Source organism: Parasteatoda tepidariorum, chromosome 4, assembly GCF_043381705.1.
Source record: "Parasteatoda tepidariorum isolate YZ-2023 chromosome 4, CAS_Ptep_4.0, whole genome shotgun sequence".
Lineage (NCBI taxonomy): Eukaryota > Metazoa > Arthropoda > Arachnida > Araneae > Theridiidae > Parasteatoda > Parasteatoda tepidariorum.
The window spans coordinates 100,323,110-100,335,533 of NC_092207.1; the positions used below are offsets into that span (position 1 = coordinate 100,323,110).

The 12,424-nt window shown below is 32.0% G+C and overlaps 1 protein-coding gene across 1 annotated transcript in view; it reads left to right on the forward strand.

Moving 5' to 3' along the window:
- Nucleotides 1–33: 33 nt before the first annotated feature.
- Nucleotides 34–12,424, forward strand: part of LOC107450014 (ribonuclease Oy) — a 26,283-nt gene continuing 13,892 nt past the window's right edge. The window contains exons 1-3 of the mRNA XM_016065722.3: nt 34–188; nt 7,032–7,116; nt 8,426–8,475. Of these exons, the coding sequence (XP_015921208.2) occupies nt 151–188; nt 7,032–7,116; nt 8,426–8,475 (173 nt within the window). The 5' untranslated portion in view covers nt 34–150. The remainder of the gene's footprint in view (nt 189–7,031; nt 7,117–8,425; nt 8,476–12,424) is intronic.

Below are 12,424 nucleotides of genomic sequence, written 5' to 3' on the forward strand. Positions count from 1 at the left end.
ACGGTTGCGCGTAGACGATTCTCTTTACAACCTTTACGCTATTGTCTAAAAAAAAAGCAAATGAGGTTAAGAGTTCTAAAATAAAGCTTCGGCAAATTTTAAAAGCTTCCTTTAAGTAATTTTTATTGATTTAAAAAATTGTTCACAGCAATGATCTTCAAATTTTTGACGATATTGCCGATAATATGGTATGAACAACTTTAAAAGTTTAAATGTATTATAATATTTATTTATAGTTTAATTTTATTATTTATCTTTATTGGTATTTATTTAAGAATTCTTTTTACAAAAAATAAAATAATATATTAAGGGAATGGCTTTAACAAGATGCAAGTGTGTGTGTATAGTTTTCTGTTTTCATTATATGTTGTTTCCTTTTTATTATAAAAGTTTTTTGAGAATATTGATACAAACAAGATATACCGGATTTTACTTTTACTGCTCATTTAAGCTTATTGATTTTTTTAACACACAGCATCATGAGTTGGAAGTACCGGCAAAAACTCTGCATTGACCGTATCAAGAAAAAAATAAAATGAAATAAATAAATAAAAAAATCTGTATTTTATATCTTCACCTATAAGAATAAAATGAAGAGTTTGTCTGTTAGCCTCTTTTATAACTCCAGCAGGACAGTCTCCTGTCCTTAATATAGTGAGTAAAAGGGGCGATTTTAATTTCTAATACTAAAAGTCTCAACAACAACAAAGATTTAAACTAGATCAACGTTTCGAAAACTGGTTCAACAAGCAACGTTTCAAAAATGGAATTTTTTCATTGGTTTCAATTTTTTCCATGCCTATTAACCACTTATAAAATTTAAACTGCAGACGTTTCTGTTTTTTTTCTTATTTATTTTTTATTTACTTTTTTATTTATTATTTTTTTAAAATATATTCAAGACAACGTCAGTAGTGGTTTCTAGCTTATAGCTCTCATTTATCAAAAAAAAAGTTTAATGCTCGTTTAATTATTATTAATCATATTTAATTATTTTTAATTCCGTATGTTCAATGAAATACAATAATCAACGTAAACGTGGCAGCATATGTGGATTTCATCAGCAAATTATAGTATTTCAAAAGCTGTCTTAAACAACGTGTTTATTTTGTTTATGTTTATGCGCTTAAATAGTGCTTCTATAACACTAAATAATTTAAAATCAATGGTATTTATAATTTAAAAAAATTAATTACCTGCTGAAAATAAAAAATAATGGAAAAATAGTGCTGATACTCTTAGGAGAATCGTAAAAAAAATCATCATTCTATTATTAATGCCAATGATGCTTAATAATTTTAATAATATGCACTAATTTTGTTTTATAATCGTCGTTCAACATCCGATCCAATTTTAGGTTTACGACTACTAATGTTCAATTCCGTTGCCTTGTCATTTAAAACCCAATCCGGAAGATAAAGGAACTCCTGGACCAAGTATTGGGAGAAATTTACCTCTGTGCAGGACTTATTGATGGAACTAATTTGCATTTGTGTTACAGGGAAAGGAAAACCACGAGAACCTCCCACGGTTAGCCTGCCTGCAAGGGGACTCTAACCTATGATCCGCCTACCACTGAGGATATTTAGCTTTATCTCTGTGGTCGGTGCAAAAAAGATGCGGAATTCGTATCACCCAGCCATCTCTGGGATTCGAACCCGGTTCACCATATTGGAAGGCAAACGTTCTATCCCCTGAGCTATCTTGGCTCCCAACAGTCCTTTTTATTTTTTATATTTTATATACGTCGTTGAACAGCTGACCCAATTTTTGGGTCTACGACTACTCATGTTCAACTCCGTAGCCTTGTTATTTTGAACCCAATCCAGAAGACAATGGAACTCCTGGATCAAATATTGGGAGAAATTTGCCTTTGTGGATGACTTATTGATGGAACTAACTCGCTTTTGCGTTATATGCAGAGGAAAACCTCCTACGGTTAGTCTGACGGCAAGGGTACTCTTACCCATGATCTGTCTACCACTGAGGATATTTCACGTTAGCACTGTGGTTGGTGTGAAACGGATGCGGAATTTGTATCGGCCAGCGATCGCTGAAATTTGAACCCAGTTCACCTACTGGAAGGCGAACGCTCTATCCTCTGAATCAGCACGCCTCAATTTGCACTGATTGAAATAAAAATAAAAAACTTTGTTCTAAAAAGTAAAAATAATGAAGAAATGGGGCTAAGTTATTAAGCAAAGTGGGAAAAAAACGCTTTACATGTATTGACTGCGATGATTACGCCAATAGTTATTAATTTATGCAAAAAAAATTAGCTGAGAACTAAAAAGCTAAATGAACGAAGAAGTCGTACTTATTCGTTTAAGAGAAGCTTTAAAAATCGCCAAACCGTTCATTTCGCCATGTTTCATTCATTTTGAGAACATAATATGATCATGGCAATGCTCGAAAAAGGCAAAATGAGAGGAGAAATTTGGGAGAAAAGTATTAAAATCGCCGTTATTGACGCATGCTTATTTTATACTGTAAAGTAAAATTAATAAGGAAATACTATTCATTCGTTTAGGAGTCATGGAAAAAATTGTTATTGACGTCAATGATGCTTTTGGTAATACTGGTAATATGATATTTTGTACAGTTTTAATGGGTGTTAAAGTTACTTCGATAGGTACAGCGTAGTATAATGATATTTTTGGAATATCCGTACTTTAATGGGTTGCACTACTAAAAACGTGTTTTGTTTAATACAAGGTAAAACTATTGAAAAATGCATAATAATTGCAGTTAAAGAGGTTCGTTAAATGATTCGATCAGCTCCATACACAAATTGCGTTTTATATATCGGCCAGTTTGGTAAACGGAATTATTAAAAGACGATTGTGCTGATACCAAATATGTAATAGCAATATATCTTTTTATATAAATCTTTTTTCTTTTTAATGTTATATTTATAACTGATTGTCAAGAAAAATTATTTATGCTCACTAACAGATCTTAATCGAATAATCAATAAAATGATTGAACTTGTGAATTGGGGGGGGGGGCACAAGCGTAAGTAAACTGAATTCTTATTATTGCATGTAACTGTAATTTCGTTTCCTGTAAGTAATTTCGACTTCCGTAGAAAAAACTATTTTATATTAAAAAACAACAATTATTGCGAAGTAATCATTGGGGTTAGTGAGCGGTAGTGAACAGGGAGCTAAGCTTTCTAGTTTTTAAAAATATTTCATGAACTATTTATTGTTAAACCATATGTGTGATCAAAACCAAATTAAATTGAAAAATATTTCAACCTAAGAGCAGCTTTAACTGTATGCAATAAAAGGAATTTTATCTAATATTTCCGAAAAATTTCAATATTTTTTTTCTGGAAACTAAATGCATACATTGCAAATGCATTTGGTTTGTATGGCACACAAAAATCAGGTTTCCTTCAAAAATAAAAAAGTTCGTTTTCCTAGGTCAATTGCTTATTTTAGTTTTAGAATAAATAAACATTTTAATAGAGTTTCAGAATAATTTGGTTATAGAATAAGTACTTTAGTTAATTTTTGAAGCATTAATTTTTCAATTACGGTGTTAGACTATAAATTATGCGATAATGAAACGTTATTTTTTTTAATTCGTGTTACAATGCCGGTAAAAATAAAATACTTACACTTGTATTGACCTTGTTAAAAATTCTTTTAACAACACTGTATAATGATTACAATGATATACATTAAAAATTTCCTTGAAATGAGTATCGATGATTCAAGTGAATGAAACTTTGTTAGAATGATCAATTACTTTTTCTTTTTTGCAAAATAGAATTATTTCCTTCACACCGTTGCTGGCATTTCAATTCTTTTTTATTATTCAATTGATTTGTTGAGTTGCAAATTTATAATTAAGTTTGAATAAATATTATTTTCAAACTCTAGCCTATCGTTGGATTTCGGAAAAACAAAGAAAAATTAAAAATAATCAAAAACAAGTTTATTTGCCTAGTAAGATTATTTTGTATTCGCCTGTCACTAGCAACATTTTTAAGCATGTAAAATAATTTTAAATAATTTTAACCTCTCAATTCCTCATTTGATTTCTTTCGATCCTCATGTCTGACTTTACTTTCATAATGATTTTAAAAATATATGCTAAGGATGGTGATTGCAGAACACCTTCTACATTGCATTATTTATTTTTTATCAATTTCTATGATTGAAACATCAAAAGCAATATTAAATTTTGAAGCATATAAAAAAATCTTTTTTATTTTTAGAACATTTTTAATTAAAGTTATAACTAACACAAGCCGTAAGTAAGATCATTCGGAATATTAATTCACTTGGTATCGGAATATTAATTCAATCGGAATCACACTCATCAAGAGTGACATTAAATTTTTAGACATAAAAATTAATTTTTTTTATATCAATTTTAGTCAAAATAATAACTAGCCTAAGCCATTAGTAAGATCATTCGGAATATTAATTCAATAAGAAATGCCAATCAATTGGAATCACATTCAATCGGAATTTTAATTAACATTTTAAATGGTGTACTTAATCAACATTTTATTTCAACTTATTTTGATTCAAATAAAGTTGATCAGTAAAAGTGATTACGTTGAAAAGATTAGACAATAGTTAAACTGTATTGAATAAAAAAAGGGCAAGTATGTCCAAGTGTGGTACAAAATATTAAAATATTTAAAAGTTGATTTTATGCTGTTTATAAAATGTAATTTCAAGCGTATATAAAACGTGATTTCACTTGTGATACAGATCCTGAAATGTAATTTTTCATGTCCTGTCAAGTCATCTGAAGGAACATTTTAACAAGATATACTTTTCTCTCATCCTAAATCCTGATACCTATAGATTAATAAATCTTGCATCTAATTATTCTCTAAAGAGTTTTGTTTCCTGTAAAATCAAAACGTTGAATGATTTCCTTAGGTGAATTATGCAACGCTAAACGCATGTAACGTCTATTAATTCCACATCGCTTGATTTTTTTTGTCTCTCACGTAGTTTATAGAAATAATTCACTGACCATTCATTTACTTGATTAAAGAGTTAAATACACTCATGTCCATAAATTAAGGATAATTAAGAATCACACGGAAATCAAACTCTAAAATTAAAATTTCACCTGTAGAATTATCACACACATCCTGAAGAAGAATATACAAATTACAGGAAACCACTAAATGACGCTGATAGTACGTCACAATGACGAGAGTGTAAGAGAGGGGTATATAAGGAATGGTGGCAAAGAAGTAAAATTGTTCACAAGTTCTTTAAAAGCCTTTTAGTGCAATAACCGCATAGTTATGGCACAAAGGAAGCATTAGGATGATTTTTTACGTGGCAGAATCATTGGACGACTGGAATGTGGACGTACCCAGCTGGAAGTATCCGAGGAACTTGGAATCCCCCAGAGTGTCATCTCCAGGCTTTGGCAACGATTCCAAGATGATGGTAATGGGAGTAGACGCTACAGCACAGGTCGCCCCCCGAGTTAAAACGCCAAATGAAGACCGGTATTTGGCAGTTACTGCCAAAAGAAACAGACGGAGCACAGCATCAGACCTGTCACGTCAGATCTCTTCAGCTACCAGTACGACAGTTTCAAGGCAGACCGTGTACTGACGCTAAGGGCACATTGGTCTATATGCTCGTAGGCCTGTCAGATGTGTTCCACTTACCGCAACTCACTGTCGCCTGCGATTAGCCTGGAGTAGAGAGCATGCATTGTGGACACCGCAACAGTGTTCTTGTGTGATGTTTTCCGACGAGTCCAGGTTTAGTTTGCAGTCTGATTCTCGCCGGACTTTCATATGGAGAGCGCCAGGTACCCGTTACCACCAAGACAACACCATTGGACGACACCGTTACGGTGGTGCAGGATGGCTCGTTTGGGAAGGAATTATTCTTGGTTCCAGATTTGACCTGTTCAGAGTGTAACGATGACAGGCCACATCTATAGGGATGTCATTCTGGAGCAACATGTATGTTTGTTTCGGGGTGCCATGGGTGCTTCATTTCTGTTTATGGACAACAACGCCCGTCCTCACCGTGAAAACATTGTAGACGAATGCCTTCAATCGGAGGATATCACCTGTATGGATTGGCCAGCATATTCACCGGACTTAAATCCAATAGAGCATGTGTGGGATATGCTTGGCCGACGAATTTCAGCCCGTCAACCCCCTCCCACTTGTCTACCGGACTTTCGGAGGGCATTGCTTGATGAGTGGTGTAATATTCCCCAAGATCAGATTGATAATTTGATACTCAGCATGCCTAGGCGTTGTACGGCCTGTATTGCATCGTCCGGGAGGCATACTCCATATTAACCGTCATACTAACCATGTTATACTGCTTTTTGTAAATAGGTTCTTTTTTAAAATTTGCTCCAGGGAGTAAAAATCGCAATTTTTATTAATTATGTCAAACATATAGCATCTTTTCTGCTCTTTACCCTTTGTTTAATACATAGACTTTATAAATAAGTCAAATTTGTTTGGCTTCTGTCTCTTTCTGTGCCTGAACTTCATTATCCTTAATTTATGGACATGAGTGTAGATAAAGGTTCTGTTATGAAAAAGAATTGAGATTTCTGAAAATTTTATTTTTGGTATTATTAAACTAAACAATATTCATTTCATTTATGAAGATTAGATGAAGGTATTAAGTGACAGTCTAAGTGTTTTCGGAATGGAAGAAGATTCTAAGTGCATTTTTTAATAGAGTTTGACAGACCAACATTAAAAAACTGCAGTAAATTAAAACGCAAAGATTGTGACGCAATCAGTTTCAATGAATGTTAGAGATTTAAGGATTTCAAAAATTTGCTCTGAAGAAGCATAGCCATACCATAATCTTTACTGTTTATTTTCTGTTATCAACGCATAAACTTTGCAGCTCATTTAAATCAAAATTGCTAGAATGAATGACTTTTACAACCAATATCCATTCCTTCATTCATTGTTCGTATACATTGAAATTTCAGAGAGATTTTCAATTGTCTCGGCGTTACTCTAGAATGATTCATTTTTATTGTATTTTATTTTACAGGTTACAGCTTCTGGTAGAATATGATGCATTCACATATTATGCATTTAGGCAAGAATGGATACCAGGTTCCTGCTCAGGAGCTTCCGTAAGTCAGGACTACCAAAGGTTCACCAAAAATAATAAAATTGCCGAAATAATAAAATAGGCAAAACAATAATAATCCCCTAAATAATGCAATAAAATATGTTTCTTGCCACCAAAAAAAAACATCTGCAAAAAATATGGATGACTAAAGAAATCAAAAATATTTCACATAGAAATCTTGTATGTATGGAGCGAAAATTATTTAAATTGAAGTGGTTGCAAAATTTGAGAAGTTTTCATTTGTTTAGCTAACAACCACGTTTCGGTGGATCTTAGAGAGATTTGGTAAGCAATGATTAGAGTACTTACCATAAAACTATACAATCATAAGCAAATTTCAACATTTTATCATCGTTTAAAGGAAATAAATAGAAGGCTACTTTAAGCAAATGATAAGTATGGTATTCATTAAAATTCTTTTTAAACAATTTTGAATCGATGGTAAAAAACCTATAACGGCGAAAATTTTAACTTGGGATGTTTGAATTATACAGGAGGTGTGATCTCTCCGTCTATTTTTTTATTATTTAAAAAAAACTAAAAAAAAACTAAAAAAAAACTAAAAAAAAATAAATAAAAACTAAAATAGTTTTTGTTTTATATCCATAAAATTTCGGTCAAATATATCTGCCACTCAGTCCTACTGCAGACGTACAATACAATTCAAAAATACACAATTAAATAACGCTTAAAATTCGATTCAATGTATAGCTTTTTTCTTATAATAATTAATTAAGTAAACGATAATGATGTAAAGAACCCTAAGTAAGTTACTCTAACGGTTCTATAAATTAAGTCTGACGCTAATAAATTAATATCGAACCTCAGAGTCTGTGTTTTGATCCAGCACCATTTTACGGTTTTGTGTCTGATTTTGTAACTTAAAATATCTTCTGCATTAATTGGTATTCGTTGTTCTTTTTCCTATGCATAGCAAATGCAATTTAATTACATTAAAAAAATTCCCTTGTCTTCTGAGTTTTATCTTGAATCTCAAGAATATCCAGATGAAAGCGTTGATTCTAAAACCACTAATCGAATAGATTGTTTATCGACGATCAAGAAAAGAAGAATTAAATCAAATCTACATCTCTGATCTACAATGTGTGCAATTGTTGAGGTGGGAAAGCTTGTCTTGAAAAGCTGGTAAATGATCTAAGTTGATTATGTAATTTGTTTTAAATAGACGTTCTTTTTTTTTCGGTTTCAACTTGTTAATTGAAGGAAAAACCTATTTCAGAACCGCGTTTTAAATTAAATAAGCTTTCTTTCAGCTTATTGTACGTTCACATGAAACTAATTTTTTACAGTGTTCGCCTGTTCCTGAGAATGTGACATCTTGGACATTACACGGATTGTGGTAAAGTATTACTTGTTCTAAACGTTAGACAAATAAAACTTGGCAATCTTTAATAGTCATTTTTAACGTATTTTAATTAAAAAGGTAGTTTAAATTTGAATGTCTACAAGCAAGTAGTTGAACGAATACACTGCTACTGAAAAAGCCAACAAAACGTTCCGATTACCTTCCATGGCACCATATTTGAAGTTATTTCTTTAAGTTGGCAACATTAATCATAAATAAAGACGTTGGATGTATTGTTGCTTTTTTAGAATATGCAAACTTATCACATACCAAAACACCAGAGAAGGATGATTTTTGATGTTAAAGGTTATTGTCCGATAATCCTTACTCCAATGTTTTTAAGGTGTTAATAACCATTGGTCAATTTACCCGATATTTCCTACTATGATGTATTTTTAGGTTAAAGGTCTTTTCTCAGTATTCCCTACAATGACGTTTTTCTAGTTTATCCTAGATCCAAAAAAAGTGAATAGCTCCCATATTTTTAATTAACAGGTAATTGCGGGCCAGCAGTGTGATTAATGTTTATTAATTATCACGCTTATCAAAAGGCATGTTTTTTGCTAATTCTCGGACGTATTGCATGTATTATTTTTACAATTGCCACATAAAAAAACATCAGGGAGGGAAATGCTTCTTGATGTTGAGGTAACTTAGCAGGAATGAGTGGGCAACTGCGCAGTTTAATTATTTTGGTAATCTCTATATATTGTTTCGTTAAGGCATAGAGCAATTGCTCGGTTTACACTTGCTCGGTATTCCCTTTATAAATCGTCGTTGAAGGTCATTTCCCAATTTACACTTTACCTAGTATTCTCTACACTGATGTATTTTTTGAAGACCCTATCTGTTTTATAATTGATTGGTATCACCATTATTAAGAACCATTGCCTGGCATCTATTACAATAGTTTTTTTCCTAATTTATCCTAAGTGAAACATTTGTAGACATCTGCATGCGGAAAAAAATGAAAAATAAAATATTTCCGAATTCTAAAATAGAAAACAATTTTGTCTCCAGTACCTGTTTCGGGGAAAATGCAGGCACACATTGTTTAACCTACTTCACCCAGAAAAAAAAAGAGAGAAAAAAAGGATGAATTCGCGAATGTAGGGAGGAATCTGAGCTGAAACATCAGTTCCTCCTAATGCGATAAAGTCATTTTCTTGACCCATCACAGCTTTCGTTGCCCATGTAGGAAGCTGAGTGCCGGTGGGTTCTGCTTACTTGTAAGCTTCTGCGAATTCAACTCGTAGTGTTCAGACAAAGAAAAAGTAAGAGAGTAAGTAAATAGTCATTTCCAGTAATCGGAGACAAGTAGTTAATTTTTATTTACTTATAGACAAACACATATATCATTTGTAATATATTCTTCTAAATTTTTAATTTTGATGCGTCTACCAGTTGTTATTTGTAAGAGGTAAAGCATCAGAATGATATTATTTATAATTATGTTTTCTTGATAAAAACTCAATTTTTGAAATATAATAGGATAATGTTCTTCTTACTTGATGAGTAGGGAATATTTTTCATAAAAGAAGAATATCGATATTTATTCTAACTAGTGCGGACATTACTTCCTTCTATTTAGGATACATAATGATAGAATAGGATTTTAGGTTAAGCAGTGTGTTCCAAAATTCAACCGTCAAATTTAAAGGAGTGATTAAAGGCTAAAAACTTATCATAGTTCGTAAGCGACGATGAAAGGATGAAAATCACAAAAAATCCACGAAGGTTTTGTCATCATGCTAGAAGTCAACTACGAAACATAATACAAACTTGCTAACTACAAAAAGATTTGTTTATTTAATTACCATAAGATTTGTTTAAAAAAGCACTCGTTTATGTCACCGAGGAAAAAATTTATCCGGACCTCGTTCGAAGATGCCATTGAAGTGCTTTTGATGTTTGTTGAAGCGACGATCCTCCATCTTTCGTCTCTTCTGGATTTAGAGCCTCTATGACTTTTTTTTTTTTGCAATTTTCAATCTCTCAACGTGGTTTGATCCTTTTAATCACACTTCTGAATTTGTAAATCGAAATTTGGAATACCCTATATAATTTATAACACAGATGATGCCGCTCTCTATTATAAATAATAGGAAGCAGTCATGTAAAAATATATATAATGGATGGAAAAAAAGGGATGATTTGTGTTGACATAATCTATTATAGAGAAAGATGAAACAATCAATTACATTGTTTTCATGTAAAAAAAGAAAATGTTCTTCAACGACATTGTTTTAAAAGTTTCGTCTTGGCGTGATCTATTATAGACAAAAATAAAACAATCAATTCACAATAGAAGAAGAGGCCGCTATTTTTTTTTATTTTTAGAAATAATAGGAAGGAGTCATATAAAGAATGAAAATGTTCCCAACAAAATCGATTTAAATGTTTCGTTTTGACGAAATCTATTAAAGACGATGATGAAACAATAAGGATACAAAAGAAGAATAGGCCGCTCACTTCTGGAATTAATAGGAAATAGTCATGTTTAAGAAGAGAAATCAGAAACCTCATGGTTTGGCAATAATTTTCGTTCAGTTTCGCTGAAATCCCATGTCTCGTAAACATGATATAATTTGCGGTCTTAGCTTTCAAAGACGTCACCTTCGGGTTACAACAACATTTGTTTAGATATATGACAATGAACAGATATTGCAACAATCATGGGCGGATCGTGAATTTAAGGGGCCCTGGGCTGAAACTACTTAGAGGCCCTAATAGCCATTTTGTCAAAAAAACGGTTTTCTATAGTGATATAGATAAGTATATTGAAAAAATTAGGACGATAAAATAATTTTATTTATTTATTTGTATTTGTGTATACAAACAGCAACTGTGCAACATTATTGCAAAAGAAATAGACAGGTTATGTGTAGTTATGTTATATAAATTATAAAGCAACCTTTCTGCAATTTTGTGCTGCAAATTCCTTTATTTGCTCATCACATTGTAAGTTCATCACTCCTTCACTAAATGCTCGTCTACGTCATCTGGATAATAATCAACAATATTACGTACACTTTCCAGATCTATGTTTTCGATATTTTTGTCTTGCAAATCCATTAAAAATTTGAATTTCTTCCTATACATCTCATGGACTTGGCTCCTTTTATTTAAATCCATAATCAGCTTATCCAACGCAACGTTTAGCGTGCCTCTTTTAATTTTTTCTGCCCCATATGCTGAGAATTTATCTGTAGATTTATCTGAAAATTTTGGAGTAATGCGTCTCTTGTTTATGTCATTGTAGTCTATTCCCACATTAGTACTTAATTTTTTAGCTTTCTCTTCGCATTCCTTTAGTTTCTTATCTGATTGGTGCCTTATGTTGTTCACGAAGTCTTTTAATGACACAATTAACTTGTTGCCTTCACAAATATCTAATCCAGGGTTCTGTATTTTTTTATTAACTAAATTAAATCTCCCCAAAATTTCCTCCAAAAAATAATCAAAATTGTAGTATCGAGTTTTGCCATTTTATTGAATAAATTTCGTGCCTCTTTCCGGAAATCAACTTTCTCATTCTCATTTTCGCCGAAACTTTCGAAAATTTTCATAATGTTATCATAATTATTTTTCATTCATAATGTTATCATAATTATTTTTCAAAGCTTTGGCAGTATCACAGTGACAAGATCATCTGGTCTGGCTTAAACTTTTTATCGTAAATTTGAGTTTTGTTTCACGATTTAACAGTTCCCACCTATGGGTCGAAGTAGAAAGGAAAACGTATTTTTTTTGCACTACTCCAAAAAAGTTCGCAATTTCGGTCGCAACCTTAACAGATTCTTCACCAATTAGGATAAGGGAATGCGCAGCACTTGGCACATAATCCGCGGATTTATTTTTTTGTTTTAGTAGTGCTTGAACACCAATGTAGTGACCTGCCATATTGGCAGCGTTTCATAAGATTGTCCTCTACAATTATCCA